This window comes from Rhinatrema bivittatum, chromosome 6, assembly GCF_901001135.1.
Source record: "Rhinatrema bivittatum chromosome 6, aRhiBiv1.1, whole genome shotgun sequence".
NCBI lineage: Eukaryota > Metazoa > Chordata > Amphibia > Gymnophiona > Rhinatrematidae > Rhinatrema > Rhinatrema bivittatum.
In genome coordinates this window covers 141,703,897-141,731,410 of record NC_042620.1, presented here as the reverse complement: position 1 = coordinate 141,731,410, position 27,514 = coordinate 141,703,897, and the positions used below count along the sequence as shown (strand labels likewise).

The window sequence follows — 27,514 nt, the reverse complement described above, 5'->3', positions numbered from 1 at the left end:
TTTTTCAGGCCTTCTCAGCCCTCTCCGTGGTAGCATCTCCATGAGGGAGACGCTGCAGAGCTCTGCTTCTAAGCTCCGCCCCCCCTTAGGCACACGCAAACGCAAGGGAAAGGCAGTTGGAGGTGCAGGGGCATGAAACCGAGGCCGGCCCCTGAGATGACGTCAGACACCGGCAGGATATTAAACCTGGCGACTGACTGAAGTCATTGCCTTGCAACAGCATTCTTTCTAAGGAGTGACTGTTGCTGTCCATGGTCCTGTGCTCCTGTGCTCCTGATTCAGTTTCTTCACTTGTTCCAGCCTTCGCTTCAGATCCTGCTTTTTCACCTGTTCCAGCCTCAGCTCCTGATCCTGCTTCTTTGCCAGTTCCAGTCTTCGCTTCAGTTTCTGCTTTCCAGCCCTCGGACTGACTTCCTGGTTCTTGATTTTAGTTCGTATTCTGTTTCTCTTTGCCTGCTGCCAGTTCTGATCCTTGGACTGTTCTCCACTCAGCTGGACTTCTGCTCCGGGAGACTGCTCTCTAAGTCCTAGCGGCCCGGGTCCTCATGGGCTCCTCCCGGGGGGATCACGGGCTTCCAGTGGTGAAGCTCCTGCTTGGTCTCCTGGCTCCGTGCTGCCTCCCGGCCGTATCATCTCAGCAGAGTTCTCTTCTCATCCAATCTTCATCCACACGGCCGGCCCAAGGATCCACTAACCCCAGCGTTAACAGTTTGCAAGGCCATGGATCCGGTGGACATTTCGGGACTCCAGGCCATTCCAGAATGGCCCAACGTCTACAACAACAGCAAAACTGCCTGGATGTCCTGGCAGCTACCGTCGAACAGTTGGCCAACCGTTTGGATGCCACTCCTCCTGAGAATCCCCCAGTGCATCTTCCAGTCCAGGTTCCAGAGCCTACCACATCCACTCAGTTACCAGCTCCGCCCCGCTATTCGGGTGAGGCCAAAAGTTGTCGAGGATTCTTTTTTTTTTTTTAATTAAATTTTATTGGCAACCTAAACAATAACATAGCCATAACAGCCACAAATACATACAAATGAAACTTTCAATAAAGCTTTTACAACCAATGTCTTGCCTTGCTTTTTCATTTTTCCCCCCCCCCCCCCTCCTCCCCTTTCCCTCACCCCCCCCCCCCCCTTGTCATTCTCCCTGATGTATGAATGTTCCTTTTGTGAGAGTCGATTAATTTTCTGTCTGCAACTTGTCTGGTACTAACCCATAAGTATCTTCGGACCCTGTTATTGCATCCACTCCGAATCTAACGCCCCAATTAATCCTTCTAGTCCCAAGGACTCGCCCTAGTCTCAGTTCTCATTGTACCAATGTAAAAAGAGCTCCCATATTAGAACATGTTTTGCCACTGTATCCTGTTGTTGAGCCCTTATATAGAACCACGAATGCATTAGCCACAGCCTCTGAATAACAGTCTCCGCTGCTGGTGGCCTATCCTGTCGCCAGGGTGCCGCCAGTTCCTGACGGGCCGCACTAAGCACATGATGCACCAGCGTTCTCACCTTTTTTGACCACGACCCTGGAAAGTCCGACAGCAAGAGCTGTCGAGGATTCTTGAACCAGTGCTCTATAAGATTTTCACTCCTACCAAATCAGTTCCCTTCTGATTCGGGGAAGGTGGCTTACATCCTGTCCTTATTGGATGGAAAAGCGCTGAACTGGGCTTCACCAATGTGTGGGAGTGTAATGACCCTCTGTTGAATAATCTTCAGCAATTTGTGTTAAAATTAAAACAGGTGTTCTATGGGCTTGCACGTCAGTCTACCACTACTTCAGAACTATTACAGCTGCGACAGGGTCCGCGGTCCTTAGCTGATTATGCGATAGAGTTTCGCACGTTGGCCACGGAGGTGGAATGGCGAGAGGACAGCTTGCGTGGTGTTTTTCTGGAAGGGCTATCTGCACGCATCAAGGATGAGCTGGCAGCTAGAGATCTTCCTGATGATCTAAACAGTCTGAGTTGGCTGGGCGAATTGACCGATGTCTGCAACAAAGGGCTAAGGAGGGTTGTCCATTGCAGAGGCAAGTATCATTGGCTCCTGCTTTTTCTAGGCCTCTAATGTCTCCTTCATCACATTCGACTTCTTATTCAGAGCTTCCTGCAGAGGAACCTATGCAGCTGGGAAGAACTCCTTTGACTGCAGAGGAGAGACGACGATGTCGCACTTTGGGCCTTTGTCTGTACTGTGGCAGCAAAGGTTATTTCTTGGCCCAATGTAAGGAGCGTTTGGAAAATGCCAAAGCCTAAGTGCCACAGGGGAGCTGTTCCTAGGCTGTGTTAATTCCGCTCCTCAATGTACTGTCCCAGTGACCCTAGAATACTCTGGAGGATCTTTTTCTACACTCGCTTTCATTGACTCCGGAGCAGGAGGGAACTTTATCCTGTCTGATTTGGTACAACAACTTCAGTTACCGGTTCTTCCCTGTGATCCTCCACTTCGTATTACCTCCATTCGGGGCACCTTACTACCAGGAAGTATCTCAGTCTCCACTGCCCCCATCACACTCTGGACTGGAGTACTCCATTCTGAGAAGATTTCCTTTCTGGTCTTGGAGAAAGCTGTTCACCCTATAGTACTAGGGTTACCATGGATGCAACAACACTCCCCGCATTGGGACACTTTACAAGTGGCAAGATGGAGTTCATACTGTTTTTCAAATTGCCTGGCCTCTCTGTCACGGGCCAGTGTAGCCATAATGAACACTGCTATAACACCTCTGGCTCAGTACGCACAATTCTCTGAAGTATTTTCCAAAGAGAAAGCTGAGATCCTGCCACAGCACCGTCCGTTCGCTTGTGCAATTGAATTGCTGCCTGGTACCACTCCTCCCCGAGGACGGGTATACCCTCTATCTCTTTCGGAGACACGAGTCATGTCCAAATACATTACTGAAAATCTTGCCAGAGGATTCATTCGTCCGTCCAAGTCACCCGCTGGTGCGGGGTTTTTCTTCATTGGGAAAAAGGACAGATCCTTGAGGCCATGTATCGACTACAGGGGCTTAAATGCCATCACTCGACTGGATCGTTATCCTTTACCCCTGATTCCCGAACTTCTGGACAGGTTACAGGTAGCTAAAGTATTTATTAAGCTCGACCTTCGCAGTGCTTACAACCTTGTTTGAATTCGCCCTGGTGACGAATGGAAAACTGCCTTCAATACTAGAGACGGACACTATGAGTACCTGGTCATGCCTTTTGGCTTATGCAATGCTCCAGCAGTTTTTCAAAACCTGATGAACGAGGTACTTCGTGAGATGCTGCATTCATCGGTTATTGTATATCTGGATGATGTTTTGATATACTCCCAAGATTTAGATACGCATCGACAACACGTAAGACAGGTACTACAGATCCTTAAGGACAATCACCTTTACGCGAAATTAGAAAAATGCCTGTTTGAACAGGAATCACCCCTTTTTCGGCTACATCGTTTCCTCTACAGGGTTCTATATGGATCCAGACAAGGTCTCTGCCATTAAGGAATGGCCCCGTCTGATGGGAATAAAAGCTTTACAGCGCTTCCTGGGATTTGCAAATTTCTATAGACAATTTATCCCTCATTATTCTCTCAAAGTTGCACCACTCACAGCCCTTACCAAGAAGGGGACTGATGCCAGAGTGTGGCCCATGGCCGCCTGCCAAGCATTCGAGGATTTGAAGAAGGCATTCCTGCTGGATACTTGTTTAGACTATCCGGATCCTCAGCACCCCTTTATTGTGGAGGTAGATGCATCTAACATCGCAGTGGGTGCAGTTCTCAGTCAAACCTCCAGTAAGGGAAGTTGCTTCCATGCTCATACTTCTCCAAGAAATTCTCCGCAGCGGAACAAAACTATAGTATTGGAGACAAGGAACTTCTAGCTATCGAATTGGCCTTCGAAGAGTGGAGACAATAACTGGAGGGAGCGCTACATTCTGTTACTGTCTACACAGAGCACAAGAACTTAGATTTCTTATGTCGAGCTCAACGATTAAATCCCAGACAGGCTCGCTGGCCCCTTTTCTTCAGTCGCTTTGACTTCTCCCTTCGCTATAGACTGGCAGCAAAGAATATATGGGCGGACGCATTGTCCCGTACTACCGAACAAGAGGAAATGGAGGAGTCATCACAGTACATCCTGGATCCAGTGAGAGTTGACGTGGCAAGCACAGACATAAATCCCATGGGCAGGATGGTGGTTCCATGTCGCTTCCATGGGCTCATGATTCCCTCACTGGTAGACATGCTGGTCGAGAAAGAACATTGGAGCTTCTGTCCCGCTATTATTGGTGGCCTCGTATGGGACAGGATGTTCATAATTATGTCAGCTCCTGCCCTACCTGTGCAAAACAGAAGCTTTTACCAGGTCAACCACGAGGGAGACACTGCAGAGCTCTGCTTCTAAGCTCTGCCCCACTTAGGCACGCATGAACGCAAGGGAAAGGCAGTTGGAGGTGCAGGGGCATGAAACCGAGGCTGGCCCCTGAGATGACGTCAGATGCTGGCAGGATTATAAACCCAGCGTCTGAATGAAGTCGTTGCCTTGCAACAGCGTTCTTTCTAAGGAGTGACTGTTGCTGTCCATGGTCCTGTGTTCCTGATTCAGTTTCTTCACTTGTTCCAGCCTTCGCTTCAGATCCTGCTTTTTTCACCTGTTCCAGCCTCAGCTCCTGATCCTGCTTCCTTGCCAGTTCCAGTCTTCGCTTCAGTTTCTGCTTTCCAGCCCTCAGACTGACTTCCTAGTTCTTGATTTTGGTTCATATTCTGTTTCTCTTTGCCTGCTGCCAGTTCTGATCCTTGGACTGTTCTCCACTCAGCTGAACTTGTGCTCCAGGAGACCGCTCTCTAAGTCCCAGCAGCCCGGGTCCTCACGGGCTCCTCCCGGGGGGATCGCGGGCTTCCAGTGGTGAAGCTCCTGCTTGGTTCTCCTGGCTCCGTGCCGCCTCCCGGCCGTATCATCTCAGCGGAGTTCTCTAATCCAATCCTCATCTACACGGCTGGTCCAAGGATCCACTAACCCCAGTGTTGACACTTTTGCTCCGTTTTTGGCAGTTTTGATGCGCTAAGCCTCCGCTTATGCGCTTCCTTTATGGGATGCGTCGAGATTGGCCATATATGTTTCTGCTTTGGCGCCGTCGGCAGGTGCGTCGAGCTATGCATCTTCTTTAATGGATGCGCCGGCATTGGTGGTTGCGCCGGCATCAAGGATTGCGCTGAGCTGGACGCATGCGTTGGCTTCGACGATCATGGTATGGGTGCCCCCGTCGAAGAATGGGTCCATTTGTGAGAGCGCTCCCAGTGTTATGTTCCCTCACCTGCACCTGAGGAGGAAGGGCCTAGTAAGGCTGCTCTCTTTTGAGTCGGAGCTTTTTTCGCTGGTCCTGGCAATGAATGTGATTCAGACGGCGGGGCATAAGAGCCCCGAGCCAGTTTAAGTTTTTCTATTTTTTGTGCCCTTTGGCGTTGTGCCCTGGGCGACATTCTGCCACAATGTTTGCAGGTTGCCTGTTGGTGGTCTGGGCCCAGACACACATAACAGGCGGAGTGGCCATCCGTTATTGACATTATTTTTCCACAGACACATGGCTTGATGATTTTCCTGAGGAGATCCGAAGCTCGGCGTGCATTCCCGCGTGCAGAAAGTCAGACTGAGGAGAATCTGCTTTTCCTGCGTGGGAACCCACGTGCAGCCGCACAGAGCTAAACTCTGTGTAATAGCTTTGAGAAGCTCCGCCTCCCAGGCCTTGACGGACAGCCCAAGATAGCATGGCTGATTCAGCCCTGCTATCGACGGGAAATTGAGCTTTGGAATTCGTTGTCAGAGGATGTGGTGAAAGCTATTAGTGTAGCTCTGTTTAAAAATGGTTTGGACAAGTTCCTTGAGGAAAAGTCCATTAACTATTATTAAGGTAGATTTGCAGAAATCCACTGCTTATTCCAGGGATAGGCAGCATGGAAACTATCTACCCCTTGGGAGCCTGCCAAGTACTTGTGATTTAGATTGGCCATTGTTGGAAATAGGACACTGGGTTTGATGGACCTTTGGTCTGACCCAGTATGGAAAATCTTATGTTCTTTAATTCAGGGTCCTAATGTAAGTGCCCAGTGCTACAAAATCAGCACCAAGCACCTAAATACTTGTTTCCACCCCTGACATGCCCGCTTTTAAAGGCACCTAAAAGTAGCTACTTTGTGATTTAAGGTATCTAATTTAGGGACTGAACCCAGTAACATTTTTAAAATCAGTAGTCTGGGTGCTTAGTTAGACGTCTAAAGCTTCATGATATCAAGTGTACTATTCTTTGAGCCCTAAAAGTGGAATCTCACAAAACTATGAAAAGTTTAGAAACTGAGAAAATGATGGCAAATGTGGACCACAAAACCCATGTAGTTTGCCTATTCCTGATGTCTGTGTGGGCTCAGGGTTTTAACTCTCACATTCAAAAATCCTCTGTGCTTCTACCACACTTTATTGTATTCTGTTACTGCAATGGCGCTTGCCATCTCCACTCAGAGGTTAATCCAAACATCCACCACTTATTCTGTGAAGAAATATGTCCTTTTGTTATTCTGGATTCTACCCCTTCTTCCCCCCAATTTGGCCTTCATATCATTACCTCTTATTCTAGAATTTCATTTTCACTGGCAACTGCTTGCTTCTTGGGCATTATTTATATACAAGCTGTTAAGCCCGTTAAAACGGGCTACATTAAATTTTTTTTTCAGTCCATTTTCGAACACAGCACCCTTCTACACTTTTTCTCCCTCACTCCCCCTTCCCCTCGTTCACTCACCCCCTTCCCGCCACTGTCTTACTCACCCTCTGTCTCCCACTGCCTCCTTCCCCTCACTCTCACCTCCCTCCCCTTCCCTCAGTCACTCCCACCTCTCTCCCCTTCCTTCAGTCACTCCTCACCCTTTCTCAATCCCATCCCCTCTCCCTCAGCCCTCCTCCACTCCCTTTTTCTCTGCTCCACAACTTCTTACCCTTCCACTTACTCACATCCCTCTGTCTCTCACCTCCCCCCTCACTCTTCACCACCCCCTACCTCCCTCCCTCCCACACACTCACCCACTCCTCCCTCTCAGTCCCTCCCTCCCTCCCTCTCAGTCCCTCCCTCCCTCTCACTCAGTCCCTCCCTCCCCCTCCCTCTCACTCAGTCCCTCCCTCTCACTCAGTCCCTCTCACGCCCTCCCTCCCTCCCCCTCAGTCCCCCCCTCCCTCTCACTCTCACTCAGTCCCTCCTCCCTCCCTCTCTCACTCCCTCCCTCTCCCTCAGTCCCTCCCTCCCTCTCCCTCTCACTCAGTCCCACTCAGTCCCTCCCTCCCTCCCTCTCTCTCACTCCCTCCCCCTCTCCCTCTCACTCCCTTCCTCTCACTCAGTCCCTCCCTCCCTCTCACTCAGTCCCTCCCTCTCTCTCTCCTCCCACCCACTCAGTCCCTCCCTCTCTCTCTCCTCCCTCCTTCTCACTCTCTCCTCCCTCGCTACTGGCCGCTGCTCGTCGCTGTGGCCGCTCCTCGTCGTCGCCGCCGCCACTGCTGCCGCTCGACGCCGCTGCTCCTCGTCGCCGCCGCCATGTTGGTAAATTCAGCTGACGCTCACTGAGACCGACGTGCTTGCCCGCACATGCGCAGTAGAGCTACTCTCTTCTGCACATTTGTGGCATGTCAGTCAAGCTTTGTTTATTAGGTTGATTTGAAGTATTTGAATATCTATCATATCATCCTTAAGTCTCATGTCATACAGCTTATAGAACAGACTCTGCATCACTGTCTCAACTGCCTCTATTTTACCTATATATTTCTGGAGCTACAGCTTCCAGAACATTCTAGCTGAGGTCTTGTCAGTGACCTGTACAGAGACACTGTCACTTCCTTGGTTATACTGGAATACCTCTCCCTAGAGACCCATGCATGCTTCTGGTTTTTGCCAAAGCCTTGTCACGCTGGTTTTACTACTTTGAAATCATCAGATATTTATACTCCCAAGATCTTTCTCCTGTTTTGTGCACATCACTACCTCACTCCCATCCCATCCCAATCATCTTGGATTTATGTGCAGAAATCTTTATTTTTTTTTTATATTAGATCAAAATCTAATTAGGAGTGCATCAGGCCCTCTAGAGGTCTTGTCCTTGCTGGGCAAGAAGGATGGTGGTTATGCAGTTAGCAGCGCTTGCCCACCCAACCCCAGTTATCACCAGTAATAGAAAAACTCTCTCTGAGAAATTATGGCTTTAAGACCATTTGTAAGCTGAGATTGTCTGCTAGACAGTACCTTAGATGAGTGAGCGGCCTAGTTTCATAGCGTAAGACACAGATGGTCACTTCTCCTTTGAGCACTAGCAATATTAGTTATGACTGGCTTATTTCAACCCAGCAACCAACAGAAGAATATTCTGGCCTGCTGAGGTAGGTCCCATTGTGTGCAAAGCAGTGGCATTACTAGAATGGAGGAGCTGTCTTAGGCACAGCACGGAAAGGGGTTCAGAGCTCCACCTTCTTCCATTTCCCCTCACCTTGTCATTCATGAAGTGAGAGAAATGGTTGGGGGCAGGTCCTAAGCTCAGCAGCAACTGTCAGTGCTGGACCTGAGCCGCTGTGTGCTAACAGGGCCTCCAGGTGTGTGCTGCCTCAAGACACTGTGCTCATTGACCCTGGACAGGTCCCAACACCTTCAACCATTTTAAAAGCTACAAGGTGAAGGGAGGCAGAAGAAAGGGAAGGGAGCATAAGGAAGGTGGAAAGAAAGTATGACAACCCATGGGGAAAGAGGAACCAATGGAATCGCAGGCACAAAAATATCGAGTTATGCCACTGAGATTCAGAGTCTCTTTCAGCATCGGCTTCTGTCCCTGAGGCTGAGTCACAGATAAGTCCTGAGAATTGGGGAGAAAGATGTTTTTTCAAATATAATAAACTAACTTTTCTCACTAGCTCAGATAAATTGTAAGAACCTGTATAATAATTTCTACAACTGAAAAGTTCAGCACCTTTCTGAACTTTACTCTTAGTTAAGATTACAGTATAGTGGTCAGTATATTTACCAGTGGTAGTTAAACCTGGCAGCAGACAATGATCACTGCTTAAGAGTGCAGAGGTTTACTTACTGAAACCCTCCCTAGTTAGTGGGTGTTTTTCCAAGCATTTTGCGCTGCCGCAATTATGAGAAGGCCCATATGGGACCAAGATTGCTCCAATATCACCAGGAGAAAGAAACTGGACCCTATAAATGATGGAAGAAAGAAACAGACGTATATACAAGTAATACCATTTTAAACAGATAGCTAAAATCCTGTGGATTTCAATTCATAAAAACTGTGTCTAAAAGCAGAAATGCCTTTCCTACTGAGGGCTGTGATAAAAAGCCCAGGGGACAATTATAGCTCCCCTGCTGAATTATAAGAATATACTTTTGCTATCAAAACTCTAGGAGTACTACTATCTATGCTGCATTGATAACTGGACCTGAAGAAGGAATTGTGTATTTTTCCAGTACACATAAAAGATGGATACTGGTGAACCCTAGTGCTAAACAATATATTGCACCTTGTATTGATTTCTTTTAGTGACCTGTAGTGTTAAACAACATATTGCACATAGAATTTATTTTTGTAAAACAATTATTTGTATGATATCTCTAACCTGTTCAATGTTTTTTTTACTTCTGTATACATCAATATATATATATAATGTGCTTGGGGACTTGTGGCATCTGTCTGTCAGTGTAGTTTCAGTAGCAGCCACTAGGGAGCAGGGTCCTTTTAGCGCACACTATTTGCATTACAACACATATGCTCTTAAAATAGTGCATTCTATGATATTTTAGCAATGCAGTTTGAGAAGTATTTACATTGTAAAACACACAGCAGGTGCTTAAACACTTTAGCATAAACTGAAGGGTTTTAGCAGGTGCCATTTGCAAAGCCATGCAGCCCTGCTGGACAGAAGTAAACCTGCGTGAGCCCAAGGAAGGAGGAAGCCATGGTGATGCCAAGGCTGTCTTGGCCTGTATGAGTTGGAGAAAGGACGAAGCATCAACCTCAGAGGTAGAATGGGGGAAAAATGGCTGGAGCCAGGCCCTGGAGAGAAGGGGATGGGGACAGAGAGGGCTGGGGTTAGGCTGGAGAAAGAATGCGCTTAGCATCTCAAATGTCAAATATTTTCTGGTAAAATTTGAATGGATCTAAGTTAGCAATAAAATATTCTAGCTATATTTGGGTATTAGATTTTATGAGCAGTTTGGTGGTCTCCAACTAAGTAACCAATGTACCCCTGCATATTGGTCAGAGTGGCCTGCAACACCCCTAGTATTCTAGTTAAGAAAGGAGCGAGGCAATTGGATGCATTGTTAATGGTACTGTGAAAAATTACCCAAAAAGCCAAATTACCTTTTACAGCAGATGTCCCATAAGTTCTACATTAGGCAACTCCAGTCCTGGAGGGCCACAAATGGTCAGGTTTTCAGGACATCCCCAAGGAATATGCATGAGATATATTTGCATACAGTGGAGGCAGTGCATGCAAATATATCTCATGCATATTCATTGTGAATACCCTGAAAAGCAGAGCTGTTTGTGGCCCTCCAGGACTGGAGTTGCCCACCTCTGTTCTGCATTTTATTAAATCATCAACATTTCCACACTGAGAATTCCATCCAGCTAACATATTAGGATTCGAACACCAACAGATCTCCAGCAGAGTTCCTAAAAAATATCCACCAGAGCGTGAAAGACCTCTGATGAGTTTATGCACAATCAGAAATGTTAGTTCAGAAGTGAGTGGGCTAGAAAGCAAAGAATTATACAATAGTTTAGCAAATTAAAGGCTGTTTTCATGTATTTATTTTCAAATGGATTTTTGTGTCAATTACCGGTAAGTTTATTTTAAGAACCTTAAAAAGTAAGAACCATCCATAATGTGTCCATACTACATAGGGTCAGGGCAAAATTAACATCTTCATAGGAAAAAAGTATCATGAAATCTTACAGCTTCATCCAAACCTTTACTGTCAATGCATGTCTTCCATGAAAAGAGATACATATCCTGGAAGAAACTGAATCAGCCAGTTTCTTCTTTGGTCTTCTGGCACAGAAATCCTCTCTATGTGGGACATATACACCTCCAGAAAAGGCTGGAATCAGGCCCCATATTCCAGGAGCTACATACCAATGATATATTTTTGACAAATCTCCCACTAATTTGCAAATGTCTTGGTTATGTAGACCAAGAATTGTAGAACAATAATCCATCCGAATTGCACACAAAACAAAAATCACCAAAATCAAGGTAATTCTGACCTTGATTTCTTCTGGAAGATCTCCAACTGAAGGTGTACCAATGTCAAGCTCAATCCCACCATGCATATGGCAGTACTCATTCCGTTTGTACTGAAAATGCTGACATCTGAAGTCTGGTCCAATTATCAGTGGAGGTAATTCTCTTTCCGTCTTTAATTTATCATCTATTGAAAATAGAAAAGTCATTCCTCTAAACAGAAATCAATATACAAAATCTTTCACCACTGGTGGCTGGTGATTTATACTGGGTAGATAGTAGGAGAGAGGGAGGGAGTGTGATGGTGGATAACCTCACACACATCCTTCCTTCCCCCCATGTCCTATATACACATTTGCACACCCTGCCTATCCTGACCAGCTGCCACTTTCAGTTCCCTGACCTCTTGCAACATCTATTTCAGACCTACCATTTCTTTTCAACAACAAATAAGTAGTGCTGAGCCTGGGCACATTTCGTGTTGGATGTGAACCAAAAACGGCATGCACTATACTGCCAAAAAATATATAAAGGGAATAATTAAAAATATTACAAAACACCTTTATTATGATTTTTAATATTTCAATATAAAGTTCTTAAATATCAAACAAATTTAAGAGGCATGATCCATATCATTAAACATAAGAGCCCAAGATGCCTTTGATTTCCTCATTCTTATTGTTGCCCATATTTAACCTGCTATTATGTATGGATCTCAAACAATAATATATTTAGCTCTTCTTTTTCTTCATTCCTTCTCTTCCTGGCTTTCTTTAGGTTTCCTAAACTTTTCGCTCTCTTCCCTTTTCCTAATTTTTCTTTATTCTCATGAGTTCTCGTTTTTCTCTTTTCTAATCTAGTGAATTATAGTTGCGAGTTTCAAGCCATTCCAGAATTCCGTACTGATGATGAAATACACTGTGGCATCAGTACAGAATGACAGTAAAGCAGGGGTGAGTAAAATATGGCCTATGGCCTGTATTCAACTCAACTGATTCTATCCAGAACGCTACTGTATCCAGCAAAAAAGAAATTTGCTAGCTGCTCAGGCCGTTCCTGGTTCCAACCCCCACAGCAGCCCTGCCCCCTCTTTACATAGTCTTCCTGTTGGGAAGGAAATCCATGTGGGCACTCACTGAGTCACAATTCCTGTGATTACTGACTGTTGTCACCACTATTGTGCTCTGCTAACAGCCAGACACAGGGGTGGAACCAGCAGCTTCTTCCCCATTATCTGCGTGCGAGATGGAGTGGGGAGATGGTAAGAAGACCCATATGGAAGAAGGAAGGGGACTGTGGGGAGGAAATGCGAGCCCATGCAAGTGAAGGTTGGATAAGGAGTGGAGGCCCATGCAGCAAGGAAGTGTAGAGGTAACGGAGGCCTGTGCAGGGCATGGAAGGGCAAGGGATTGGAGGCCCACATGGTGGGCATATAAGGGAGTGAAGGTCCAGGCAGAAAGCAGAGTTGCTTATCTGTAACAGGGGTTCTCCAAGGGCAGCAGGATGTTAGTCCTCACACATGGGTGACATAATCAGATGGGGCCCAGCACAGAACTTTGATCTCAAAGAATATAGAACTTTCAAACATGCCGTACTGAGCATGTGCAGCTGTAGTCATCACCCTGCCCCCTTAGGCAGAGTCCCTCAGTCCATAATATAGCTAATACATGGAGAAACCAACTCCCAGGGGAGGCAGGTGGGTTTCGTGAGGACTAACCTCCTGCAGACCTTGGAGAAAGCGCAGTTGCTTACCTATAACAGGTATTCTCCTAGGACAGCAGGATGTTAGTCCTCACATGTGGGTGACATCATCCGATGGAGCCCGGCATGGAAAACGTTTGTCAAATTTTCTAGAAGCTTTGACCAGCAGACTGAGCATGCCCAGCCTGCTACTATCCGCATGTCCATGTGAGGACCCTCTTCAGTCTCTTCTTTTCCGCAGTGCAGTTGCCTTGTGGTCCATGGAGCTCCAACTGTTTTCAGCTTTCCTGATTCCTTCAGTTGTTTTTCAAATCCTTGCCGGGTTCCCCTTTGGGGTCAGTGCCCCCTCGGTATGGTAGGTATGTTTTCGGACATTTTTTTCCAAACTTGCGGTCAATTCCCAACTCCCTAGTCATCGCCCGCACGCTGGGTGTTTTTCATGGCATCGACCAGTTTTCGTAGGTGCCCCCGGTGCCCGCAGTCCATGTCCATCATGGATACGCACAAGGTTTGCATCCTCTACCTGGGGGCCTTGTACGACATCCGGGGGTGCCGTCTGTGCGACCAGATGAAACCCAAAGGGCATTGGGCATGCCTCAATAAAATGGAGAAACCTTTCGGGACCCTGAAGTCCTCCACACCTATGTCAGTCCCCTCGACACCTAGAGATCATGGGGAGCCATCCGACCCGCTTCCCCTCGCGGTCCCTTTAGCTAGTGCCTCCAAGCATCGGGGAGAGGGGGATCAATCCTCAATGATCTCCCCATTCTCCTGGACCTCAGGGTCAATGCCTTCCTTGACGCCGGTGAAAGACCTGGCCGAGCACCTGAAACGATCCCGCAAGCATTGACACTGGTCACCGTCGGCACTCGGTTCCAGTTTCAGAGTGGCATTGGCGGCTGGTGAGCCGCCATTGAAGCGGCCACCGGATGCCCCATCCTCTGGTGTGCCCAGTAGCCCGAGGCGTTCCCCACCGACACTGGTTCAGGGCATCGTGCCACCTCGGAAACCTGAAGAAGGGCCGGTGATGCCTCGTCCCCCTCCATCAGTCCTGGGGTCGGACTGCAGGATGCAATCGGCGGTGCTCAAAGCACTGCAAAGCGTTGAGCTCCCGGTGCCCCTGGCCCCCCATACCCTCCAGCTTGCCACGGCTGGTGATCCCCTCCATGCTGGAGGAACCATCAGTGCCGTCGGTGGCCTCATGGCCTCTGAAACCTTCGGAGCCCAGGGCTGATACCCCTCATGGACCTCACCCATGGTGTCCTGGTCCTAATGAGGAAGAGGGGACCTATGACCCCTGGGGTGACAACTCCGCAGACCCGGCCTCCGATTATTCCGATGATCCCCTTTCGGAGCCCTCTCCTCCAGAGTAGAAGCGCTGGTCACCACCTGAGGACTTGTTTTTTTGTAGGGTTTGTCAGGGCTCTGGCCGAGGCCATCCCTCCATACAGAGGAGGATGTGCGACACAAGATGCTGGAAGTTCTCCAGTTCATCAACGCTCCCAAGGAAATTGTGTGGTTCCCATCCACGAAATTGAGAGTTATTGGTACTGTTCTAATGGCGCCTGAAAAGATATTCTTCGTGCCAAAAAATCTCTTGTGAAAATCGCCATGTGAGATAAGTACAAAACTCATGTTTTTCAATGGGCAAATTGTTGCTTGAAAAAAAGTTGAATCTATTAAGTTTTTACAAAGACTGTAATATTCTTTACATTTGGTTTACTTTCATAGCTGTTGAAAATAAAAGAAGATACATACAGCTATATATATAAAAGAAAATTCAAACCAACAAAGAATTAATTAAAAAATTGAATAAACATAATAAAAAATTGATAAAAAAGAGAGTTTTTCTTGACCTGTGATTGCAACGACTGGCATAAGACTTGATGAAACATTCAGTCAGAACTAGTGCTGAGGTCTTTTCCTCTCCCGTACAATTGATATATGCACATTTTGAATACAAGACACACTGAATTATAAATATTCAAACATTAGCGACATTAATATATAAACACCACCACCTAGCTATTTTGATTGATGACTGACTACAAGGAGATGCACCAATTCAAAGAATCGAGGCTCCGGGTCAGCAATAAACCTGCCAGGGATGGAGCCCCAGGGGCTTCCCCACAAAGGGAATTTGTGACACGGAAGGGGTTGAAAGACATATTCCTCTTCTGAGGAAGGAGAAGACTCCCAACACTACCCTCCTAGTGTCTACTCCCCTTAGGGTCTGCCCAGGAACACAGTCCTAGATCAGTCCTGTGGCAGCGGTGCACAACCTGTTATTATTATTATTATTATTATTTAAGGCTTTTATATACCGACTTTCTTGATACAAATCAAATCAACTCGGTTTACATCGAACTAAGCAGTTAACCGTAACCAATTAACAAGAGGCAGAATTTGATGAAGCATAAAGTTACATTATAACAAGGGCGCAAAAACTGGGGATAGGAAAATAAAGGGGGGAGAACAGAGATAGTATACTATATACAGGTAAGGGTGTGGGAGGGAGGCAGAGGAGCCAACCTCATAATGACGTATTTATGTGTCTTAGCGCTTGTTTAATTACAGTGGAGAAGGGAACAATTCTGAGTCAAGCTATTGGATTAGGAACAGGGAAAGGCTCAACCGAAAAGCTCGAAAAGCTGTTGTGCTCGCCATGAGAGAAATACACATACACTAGAGGGAAACTGGAGAACAGAGCCCTTCGCTGTAAAAGCATGCTGACCAGTACTCATACAGTGGCATCTCATCCTATGAATGGCGGCACACCTATGATCCCACTCGCCATGCTTGTGAGGAGAATCCCACGGCACAGCAAGGACCGACAACTACTTGCTAGAATTGGTGGCTGCATGCTGCCAAAAGGCAAATCAAAGTGTGTGATGACACCTTCCTCGCCAGTGCTCCCTAGCACTTTGTGGTGTAGAACTGATGAGGAAGCTGAGACTTTGACATGATAATAGAAGAACCCTGGCATGGCTGAGAACTGCACAGACAGAGAGAATGCTGCCTGCCATTGCCTGAGGCACTTGCAGTAGATGCAAGCTCCACTGCGTTCCACTGTTACAGTAACTCCCAGTGAAGTGCATAGAAAGTGTGACAACAGCATCCTCAGTACCACTGGAGCTCTGGGTATGGCATGGAGGTGGGTTGTGTTCTATGGTGTTGCCCCCTCCAGTACCTGATAACACTCCAAGAGGCTGGACACAGCCCTTGAAACTGCATCGGGAATGGTTCACTGCCATTTACCTCATGGAACAACAGCAGCGAAGCCTTGCCGTACCCAACCGCGCAATACTGCGCTCCACTGTTACAGTAACTCCCAGTGAAGTTCATAGGAAGTGTGACAACAGCATCCTCAGTACCACTGGGGCTCTGGGTATGGCATGGAGGTGGGTTGTGTTCTATGGTGTTGCCCCCTCCAGTACCTGATAACACTCCAAGAGGCTGGACACAGCCCTTGAAACTGCATCGGGAATGGCTCACCGCCATTTACCTCATGGAACGACAGCAGCGAAGTCCATGGTGACCAATGGTGCCCTTGGTGCTGTGCGGTCGCGTCCTGCGGCATCCAACTGCATCCACCGGTGCCCACAGTTTTGACGGCGCCTGTAGGGTCCATAGCGCTTTTGCACCCACCAACGATGGATCACAACAGGGTACCAAATGACGTTGCACCCAGGGCTACAATGGTGCTTGACCGAAACTTGATCAGTTCAACAGTATAAGCGCCATTCCTGGCACCACAGGTGCCCGCGGACCTCAACAACCTGGTGGCACCAACAGAAACCCTGGTGCCCGAAAGCATCAATGGACTGACAGTACAAAGGATGTTAGAGGAGCCTCGCAGGCAGAGGCTCTGCAGCACCGACAAGCCTCATTGGTGTCCAGAGGAACTGCTAACTGCCAGCGCCATCAACTGTTCCCCTCGGCTCACCTAGCCATCCGAGGATGTTGATGCTGTTAGCTCCCTCGTTCATTAACACTGATGGCGCACAAAACCAAGGAAGTCCTCTGATGCCTCCCAATCCCAGGGGCTCAGGGCCCCTGAGATCATCGACATCCACGGTGCCCAATAGCCATAGGCCAATGATGGGACAGCATAATGTCCCTCAGTGCCCCATCAGGACACTGCCAAGGGACCTCGAGGGCACCAGTCCATTGCACCTGATACCTCGTTGTACCAGGTTGCCTGGAGTAAATGGCAACCCCGGCGCTCAAACCATTCAAGGCTGAAATCCCTGTCACTAGAGGGCTTCAGTGGCACTCGAGGGTTCTCAGGAGCCCTGGCATTCAACGGCCTCGGCGCTCAATGGCGATCCCAGTGCCTCATTGGTGGTGCTCAACATTGTCGAGAGCGGCAATGAAAGGCATCTGTAATGGCAACAAAGGTGTTGATGGTATCGGGGCAGCTCTGCTCTGCAATGACACAAAGGTCACACACCGCGATGGTCTCGAGGGTGGCTATGGCATTGAGGCCACGCAACTTGACAAAATCGAGGATGACAGCAGCATCAAGGCCACGCACCTTGATGGCATCGAGGACTGCCGCAGCATCGAGGCCATAAACCTCAACGGCATCAGGGTTGGCCACTCATGCACCTTGATGGGATTGAGGACATTGATGGCAATGAGTGCATTGATGGCACCAAGGAATCAATGGCATTGAGACATCAATAGCACCAAGGCATCGATGGCACTGACATCAAGGGCAGCTCCGATGGCATCAAGGGGGGACCATGGCACTTGATGGAAGACCTGGTCCCTGTCACTAGAGGTCGGTGCCACTACTCTACCACATTGAGGCCCAAGGCGCTCGATGACTCTGGAGCATCGAGATCCACATGCACATATACCTACAGCACGGAAGGCCCTTACAGCATCGAGGGCAGTTACGCACCCCAATGGCATCAAGGGTGCCCCGGCACCTTTAAGGCGTCAAGGGTGATCATGTGCTCAGTGGCAGTCCTGGTTCCAGATGTGGTCCTGACATCGATGCGTCAGATCAATGGTGTGCTGGTTACAAATATGCATGGGCAACCGTTACTGGGCTTGGCACTGAAGCTGCGGCAGCATGCTGCTTGCCCAGGCTCCTGCTCACCCTCTCTGACAAGGAGACTATACTGCCATCACTGGCAAGCAAGAGGGGAGGCTACGTCATCCAGGACTCCTGCCCATGGAGACTAGTTCCTTTGAATGTGTGGAGGATGAACTTTTCTCCCCACAGGAACAGTGTTTTCCTCAATCTCTGCACTGTCTGAACCTCCATCCTCCTACCCAGGTAGAACTCAAGCGAGTCTCCAGGCTCAATGGCCTACACGGATCACCCACGGACGGCATTCAATCAGTCCTTCCAGCACCTGACAAAGGTACAAAAACAGATAGAGCAAGGAGAGGACACAGATACTAAACTGCCGGTGCAGTATATATTTTTTTTTGTCAAATCAATGTAGGTGATTTTTCCTCTCAAAAATATGTTCAAACAACTGGTGTTCCGCAGGGCTCTTCTTTGTCTCCAATATTGTTTAATATCTACCTTTTACCCCTGTGTCAAATTTTGTCTGCACTAAATGTTCAGTTTAAACTCTACGCGGACAATATTCAGTTGTTCGTCCCCTATAAGTCATCATGGGCTGAAACTTTCTCCTTGATTCAAGTTTACATTAGTACAATTGAGCAATGGATGGCCCATAACCATCTAAAACTCAATAAAAAGAAAACTGAAATATTGTGCTTAAGTTTATATCAAATCCTACTAATGTTCCACCAACCAGTTTAATTATAGGTAAGGAAGTTATACAAGTTACTAAGTTAGCAAGAAATCTTGGAGTGTGGGTAGACACCAATTTATCATTAAAACAACATATTTCTAAAGTGGTAAAATCTTCATTCTTTAAACTACACATCCTTAAACGCCTGCGTCCTCTCTTATTTTACCACGACTATCGTGCAGTATTACAAGCATTGATTTTGTCGGGATTGGATTACTGTAACGGTCTATACCTGGGACTGCCTGACTCAACTATCAAACCTTTGCAATTGATATTGAATTCGGCAGCCAGACTTCTCACCGGCACATCTCTAAAACAACACATTTCACCAATTCTGTTCAAACTACATTGGCTCCCTATTAAATATAGAATTCGTTACAAAATCATCATGCTAATTCATTCCCTCCTGAACAACAGTGACTCCACCTGGATGTGTTCTATATTACACATCTATAAACCGCAGAGAGAACTAAGATCCACAGGTAAAAATTTATTGGAGATCCCCTCAGTAAAGAACGCAGCATTAAGTTTGACAAGGAGCAGAGCTTTTTCAGTTGCCGGCCCAATATTGTGGAACTCTCTGCCAGACTCGCTTAGATTAATAAGTTGTCGAAGAGAGTTTAAAAAGGCTCTAAAAACGTATTTCTTTCATGAAGCTTTTAAAGATATGGAAGTATCCTAGTCACAAAATGACTAAAGATATTAAATTATATAGTACTATTCATTTCTTATCTATAAGTTTTTAACGTAATTGGCCATTTCTTATCTTTTGTCATTATTATTTTTATTGATCATTATATATTGTACTTTTATTCATACTTATTTTATTTTATTTTATTTGTTTTTTATGCATTTTATTTTATTCTACATTAGTAACTATTTGACCGAATAAGGTCATTTGACTTTGTAAACCGCTTTGGTCAGTAAGTCTTTACTGGAAAACGGTATATAAATTTGTTTAAATAAATAAATAATAAGGGATAGAAATAGACTCTGCCGGACTGCACAGCAACTAAGGCCCACCATGTGGCTGGCAGAGGAAAGAAGAAAAAGGAAAAGAAATAAAACTACTATAAGGTAAAGGAAAGAAAACAGCTACAGCTCTAAAAAAAATAACTTACAAAAACTGTGTGGAGAGAGCAAAGCTGAATACTGTGACACACGGTTCCCATGACCACACGGCTCTGTGGAAATAAAAGAGACTGAGGGACTCTGTCTAGGGGGCAGGGTGATGACTACAGCTGCACATGCTCAGTAGGGCATGTTTGAAAGTTCTAGATTCTTTGATACCAAAGTTTCGTGCCAGGCTCCATCCGATGATGTCACCCATGTGTGAGGACTAACATCCTGCTTGTCCTCAGAGAAGGGAAGTGAATACCTGTCTGGTGGAAGAGAGGTGGAAGAGGGAAGTGCTTTTTTTGTTCTTTTTTAGGAGCAGAGGCAATAGGCCTCAACAACTCATCAAAACCAAATAATAAAAAATTGTATTTCTCGTACATTCCACACAGTTTGTGGCAAGTTACAACAAAAACATCCATAATTTAAAAACATACTATAATAATCAGCCTTAATACCTTAACCTGGAAAGAACCTGAGCAAATACTAGCCAGATACTCCAGAGGCTTGTTGAAAAAAAAAATATTTCAAGTTTTTCTGAAACAGCTTGTGGCTTGTAAAGTGACCCGTAAAACTATTTCTTCTGTTTATGGAAAGATCATGAGTATCTATTATTAAGAATTGTAAAATGTGTTTAAAACAAATATTAACCTTCAGCACTCTTACCTGACAATGGCAGAACAAGCTGGTTTAAATCAGGAATCTTTGCTTTCTTTTTTAGTCCAAGAAAAAATGGCACAAGAAAGCTGATTAACTTCAGGCAAGTTATGTTCTTTCGGATTTCTGCCTTTTTCTCAATGGAATTCATCACTACCTTGTTCTGAAGACTTATTCTCTGCTGCAGCCGTTGGTAGGTGACTAAATCAAGCTGGTCTTCCAGTAGTTGTATCACATTGGTAAGGTCATAGGCAGCATCAAACGTGAAGATATTGTCATGCTGTTCAACGTGCGTAATGTAGTATAACATTTTTAACAGGATGTTGTCTACGTACTGCATGAACAAGCTGATTTCTTCCGGATCATCAGGCTCAAATGTTGGATCCATATTCAAGGAAGTTGTATAAATATGTGCAAACTCTAATTCTTTCGAAATATCAATTAGACCTATACCATAAAAAACAAAACAAAAATGAAAACAAAATCACTCCATGGAAAAAATAGTTCTTTAAATCATTAGCACAAGAAGAAATCTTTTAAGTATCATCATATACTAAACTAAGGAGGCAAGCTCTACTGGGACCAGTGCTTTTTAATATATTTATAAATGATCTGGAAAGGAGAATGACGAGTAAGGTGATCAAATCTGCAGATGACGTAAAATCACAGTTGTAAATCACAAGCAGATTGTGGTAAATCGCAGGAGAAAAATGCAAGACTGGAAGACTAGGCACACAAATGGCAGGTGGAATTTAGTGTGGACAAGTGCAAAGTGATGTACAAATGGAAAAGTAACACATGTTGTAGTTGCACAATGTTAGCTACCATATCAGAAGTTACCATCCAGGAAAAAGTATAGGCATCATAGTGGACAATATATTAAAATCGTCAGCTTAGTGTGCTGCAGCGGTCAAAAAAGCAAACAGAACATTAAGAATTAGGAAAGGAATGGTGAATAAAATGGAGATCATCATATTACCTCTGCATCATTCCATAGAGAGACTGCACCTTGAGTACTGTGTGCACTTCTGGTTGCCGCATCTCAAAAAAGATATAGTTGCCCTCAGAGGTGGCTCAAGGGAATCTGCTGCCTGTGGCGAGGGATGAGCTGGGAGACCCCTCAAAGCACAGTACAGGTCAAATCATCAAGAGGGGGCAGGAGGGTAGGGATTCTTTATAGTCTGGTCCTTTCGGTGATTTGAAATGCTGCAAAAAGAGGAAAGCAGGGGCCAGAGTTCCCAGAGGAGTAGCAGAGTATCTGTGACAACCCTGCCACACTTCCAGGATCCCTTCACCTGACTTCCATGTCTCCCTAGCATTTGCCCTGGAGAAGTGGGGGATGGGTGAATGATAGGGATCTGTGTATGGCAAATTTTCTACCAGCCTAATGCAAGGGTATCAAATGCTCTAGGTGAACCTTACAGCCTTGCACCCCACTCCTTCCCAGCCCTCGCCACACACAATAAAAAAGTTTACATTTATAATAACCAATTTTACATGAAAAGACATTCAAAGTATAGTTTTCTAAGATAAAAAAAAATCACAACATGCATATTATTTTTACATGGACTACTGTGGTGCCATCCAGAAAGCTCTACATAAAAACAAAATAAACTCTCTTCCTTGAAAAAGGAGCTGGCTGAAGTTAAAGCTGAATTAGCTGCAAGAAAGTTTCACCCACTTTACATTATTCAGGAATTAATTCCCTATTACCACAGAAAAAACAAAAGTCAAGGAAAAAGAGATTTACAGTGGGCTCAGGTAGGATAAGACCTGTGACCCTCAGACACCCATTCTTGACAGGTGTGCAGCCCACAAGTCTACCCCCCACTCAACAGGGCATTAAGGAACTCAAAAAACAACAGGATTACAGTGGGCTCTGGAAGAATTAGACCTGTGATGCGGAGACACACGCTGTATCAAGTGACACAAGTACAAAACGCCTTCTCTGTATTAAATACTGAAGAAGTTCTTGAGAAAGAGATTGAAGTGTTATCTGAAAAGAAAGAAGAAACCCAATGCATACAGAAATTCCATAATACGATCAGTAACCAAAGGAAAAAGCTCATTGTGCTGGCTGACTCTGTCATCAGAGGCACTAATCTGGGAACTCTCAGCGAGGGAAACACTACAGTTAAAAGCCTCCCAGGATCATCGGCCAGCAGAAATGCTATTCAGAGAGTCAATGTGATCAAAGAAGAAAGCAAAGACTTTAAAGGTGATATTATCATCCATCTGGGAACCAACAATCTTGCTAGAAACAGCATCCAAGCAGTACAGAGAGATTTCCAGACTCTAGCAAAGCAGATTAGTCACATGGCAACAACCATTGCCTTTTCAGAAGTGTTACCTGTTCATGGAAAGGGGAAGGAGAGGCTAAGCCATATTAATAACTTCAATGTATGGCTCAAATTCTGGTGTAAGGAACAAAGCTTTGGATTTATTGGGGGCTGGGGCAGTGTATGGAACAGTAAAAAGCTCTTTGTCAAAGATGGCTTACATCTGTCTGTGGCAGGAAAAAGGATCCTAAGAGATAAATTCAAATCCTATGTCATAAGGCATTTAAACTAGATGCTGGGGGAGGCAGTAAGAAATTAGAATGTCACCCCCCAAACACAAATGCAAGGGAAAAGGGTGAAGTGGATAACAAAACGAGTCCAGGAAAAGCAGTAACCTGAACGAGAAAAGCTGGAAAGCTATGAGCACAAATGCTCATAGTTTGGGCAATAAAATCCCAGATCTGCAACCCCTAATGGTGGAGGTGGACTTGGATGTTGTTGCTGTCATGGAGACGTGGTTCACAGAATCTCATGATTGGAATACGGCAATACCGAGCTACAACTTGTTAAGGAAGGACAGAGAGGACAGGAAAGGGGGAGGAGTGGCTCTTTATGTCAAGAACAATATCCAAGCATCTGAGCTGTAAGGAAGATGGGGCAAAGAAGAAGCACTATGGGCTGACCTAAAAAAAGATGATGGGGCATCCATTTTTATTGGAATGGTTTACAGGCCTCCAAATCAAAAGGACGAGCTTGACAGAGATCTGGTTGAAGACATCCAAAAGATGGGAAAGAAGGGAGAAGTGGTGATTATTGGAGACTAATCTGCTGGATGTAGACTGGAGAATCCCTTCTGCAGAATCTAACAATAGTAGAGAGATAGTAGAAGCCCTGCAAGGGGCTCTGTTCAAACAAATGGTAATGGAACCCATGAGGGAGGGAGCTATACTCGATTTAGTGCTCACTAATGGAGATAATGTCTCTAATGTCTAGGTGGGTGCCCACATCAGCACCAGTGATCATCAAACGGTATGGTTTCATATCACAAATAGGATACAGAGAAGAAGCACGAAGACCCAAGTTTTGCAGTTAAAAACACAGACTTTGATGAAATGGGGAAGTAGCTGGAGGAAGAACTAGAAGGCTGGGAGAACAAGAGAGATGTGGAACAACAAAGGACCAAACTTGATGTAAACCCTGACCGCGGGGGCCCCTTATTTCTCTGACGGCAGGCTCTGGCTGAGTCGCGGAGTTCCCCAGCCGCTCTCGGGCCTCAGCACAGCCTCTCCACGGCGGCGTCTCCACAAGGGAGACACCGTCAAGCTCCTGCTCCAAACCCTACCCCTTAGGCGCGCGTGTGCGCAGGGGTTCAGGGTTTAAAGGGGCCGCGGCGGGAAATCCTGGCCCGGCCCCTGGGATGACGTCAGACGCAGTTGGGTATTTTAACCCAGCTGCTCCCTTCATACCTCGTCTTGCAACGAGGTTCGCTCGTATGAGACTTGATAGTTGCAGTCTTTACCTGTTCCTGCCTTGTTTGCCTTGTTCCTTCTCCAGCCCTTCCTTGCTTGTTCCTGGCTCCTGACTTCGGCTCGTCCTCTGGGATCCTGCTTGCTGCCTGTCTCGACTCCGGTTCGTCTTCAGTTTCTGCTGTCTGCCGCCTGCCCCGACTCCTGGTTTGTTCCATGTCCTGCTTGTCTGTTGCCTGCTGTCTTCCGGACTACTCCGTCCAGATCTCGCTTAAGTCCAAGCGGCTCGGGTCCTCATGGGCTCCTCCTGGGGGGACCTCGGGCTTCCAGTGGTGAAGATCCGGTTGGTCTCCTGGTTCCAGCCACTTCTCCGCTTCACAACTTCTGGACTACTCTTCAGGTACTCGCCATCAGGAGACCGCACATAAGTCCAAGCAGCTCGGGTCCTCACGGGCTCCTCCTGGGGGGGACCTCGGGCTTTCAGTGGTGAAGATTCGGTGGGTCTCCTGACTTGAACCACCTCCCGGCTACGACCTCCACCGTGTGCCTTCTCACAGTGCGCCTTCATCATTTCTAACCGGCTCAAGGGTCCACAAACCCAATAGTTTGCAAGGCCATGGACCCGGCGAACTTGGCCGGCCTGCAGGTCATTCCTGGAATCGGCCAGCGGCTACAACAGCAGCAACATTGCCTAGATGTCCTGACGGCGACGGTAGAGAAGCTGGCAAACTGTTTGGACTCCACGCCCCCAGTGGCACCTCCCACTTCGGTTCCTATGCCTAGTCCCGGACCTGCGGCCTCCATGCAACTACCAGCGCCGCCCAGGTAATCTGGGGAAGCGAAACAGTGCCGTGGGTTCCTTAACCAATGCTACATACGCTTCACATTACTGCCTACCCAGTACCTGACGGATCTGGTAAAGACCAGCTATATTATGTCTTTGTTAGATGGCAGGGCCCTGGCCTGGGCCTCCCCATTATGGGAACGTAACGATCCTATCCTGGGAAACCTGCAACAGTTCATGTCCACATCTTTGATGAGCCTGCCCATAAATCCACGGCAGTTGCCGAATTGCTACGACTTTGCCAGGGCTCTCATTCTCTTGCCGAATACGCGGTCGAATTCCACACGCTGGCCACCGAGCTGGACTGGAGAAAAGACAGTATTCATTGTATATTCTTGGAAGGACTGTCTTCATGCCTCAAGGATGAGCTAGTGGCAAGGGACCTTCCAGATGACCTAGACGGCATGATCGATCTGGCAGGAAGGGTTGAACGCTGACTCCAACAACGGTTCCGTGAAGGGAGCTCGGTTCGTAGACCGGTTAACCTGGCACCTACGTTCTCTCGACCTTTGTCCTCCCCCTCTGCTTCTTCAAGCAACCAAGGGGTGGAGCCTATGCAGCTGGGGCGAAGCCCTCTTTCTCAAAAAGAAAGGAGACATCGATGCTCACTAGGCCTTTGCCTATACTGTGGCAATGTGGTAAGTGGTAAGTGGCCGGAAAACGCCAGAACCTAGATGTCATCGTGGAGCTGACCCTAGGTAGTACTAATTCTGCTCCTCAATATACTGTACCAGTTACTTTCGAATTCCCTGGTGGTTCCTTCGACACATTGGCTTTAGTTGTCTCAGGAGCCAGAGTAAACTTCATTCTCGCCGATCTCGTTCGGCAACTACAGCTCACCGTACAACCTCGAGTTCCTCCACTCTGAGTTTCGTCATTTCACGGAACTCCCCTCCCAGGAAGCATCTCTACAAGCAACCCTTAACTCTCCGTACAGGCCTCTTGCACACCGAGGAGATTTCATTCCTTGTACTAGAGAAGGCCATTCATCTGATTGTCCTAGGCCTGCCGTGGCTTCAAAGACACTCTCCTATCATCCACTGGGACACCTTCCAATTAGCAGCTTGGAGCCCACAATGCTTCTCTTCTTGTTTACCAGCGTTACCATGACCCAGTATACCGTTGTTGGTGACCTCCCTCACATTGCCATCTCAGTACTCTGAATACAAGGATGTATTCTCCAAGGAGATGGCAGAATTGCTGCCGGAACATCGACCATTCGATTGCGCTATCGATCTACTGCCTGGGACAACTCCACCTCGGGATCGGGTATACCCCTTGTCCCTTCCGGAGACACAAGCTATATCCGAATATATTAAGGAGAATTTGGAATGTGGCTTCATTTGCCCCTCAAATTTGCCTGCAGGAGCAGGTTTCTTCTTTGTTGCTAAGAAAGATGGTTCTCTTAGACCTTGCATTGATTACCGTGGCCTCAATGCCATCACGCACAGAGACAGATACTCTCTGCCGCATATCCCGGAACTCCTGGATCGATTACAAGGAGCCAAGGTGTTCACTAAACTTGATCTCCATGGGGCCTACAACCTCGTGAGGATTCATCCTGGGGATGAATATAAGACTGCGTTCAATACTCGTGACGGACACTACGAGTACCTCGTCATGCAGTTCAGGCTATGTAATGCCCCAGCGGTCTTCCAAAACCTGATGAACAAGGTACTAAGAGATATGCTCCATTCATCTGTCATTGTCTATTTAGATGATGTTCTAATTTACTCTAAGGACATTGCTATGCATCGTCAACAAGTAAAACAGGTGCTACAGCAACTGAGAGACAATCGCCTGTTCACTAAATTGGAGAAATGCCTGTTTGAACAAGAGTCATTACCCTTCTTGGGTTATATTGTGTCATCCACCAGGTTCCACATGGACCCAGACAAAGTGTCTGCCATTAGAAATTGGCCACAACCTGTGGGGGTCAAGGCTCTCCAGCGATTTCTTGGCTTCGCCAATTTCTACAGGCAATATATATCTCATTATTCTCAGAAAGTAGCACCCCTTACAGCCCTCACAAAGAAAGGAGCTAACACCAAGAACTGGTCTGTAACTACACGTCAAGCTTTTGAAGACTTAAAGCGGGCCTTTCTACAGGACACTTGTCTACATCACCCAGACCCTCTTTGACCTTTAATAGTAGAAGTAGATGCTTCTGACCTGGCAGTGGGAGCTGTGCTCAGTCAAATCTCCAACAAGGGCAAACTACTCCCCTGTTCCTACATTTCTCGAAAATTCTCTCCGGCCGAAAGAAACTATGGAATCGGTGACAAGGAGCTTTTGGCTATCAAGCTAGCCTTCGAGGAGTGGCCTCAATGGTTGGAGGGGGCTCAATATCCTATAGTGGTATACACAGACCACAAAAATCTAGAATTCTTGTGCCGT

General features: G+C 46.7%; 1 protein-coding gene and 1 long non-coding RNA gene across 2 annotated transcripts in view; one reads left to right on the top strand and one right to left on the bottom strand.

Annotated features, from left to right (window-relative positions):
* ANKAR (ankyrin and armadillo repeat containing) overlaps window positions 1-27,514 on the bottom strand; it is a 381,604-nt gene that overhangs the window by 292,408 nt on the left and 61,682 nt on the right. Inside the window, 2 exon segments of the mRNA XM_029605998.1 lie at window positions 11,298-11,461; window positions 20,538-20,975. Coding sequence (XP_029461858.1) covers window positions 11,298-11,461; window positions 20,538-20,975 — 602 coding nt within the window.
* The window catches only part of LOC115093771, a 123,812-nt gene that overhangs the window by 47,897 nt on the left and 48,401 nt on the right, over window positions 1-27,514 (top strand). The window contains exons 2-3 of the long non-coding RNA XR_003857401.1: window positions 12,135-12,227; window positions 20,593-20,721. This is a non-coding gene — a long non-coding RNA (uncharacterized LOC115093771). The remainder of the gene's footprint in view (window positions 1-12,134; window positions 12,228-20,592; window positions 20,722-27,514) is intronic.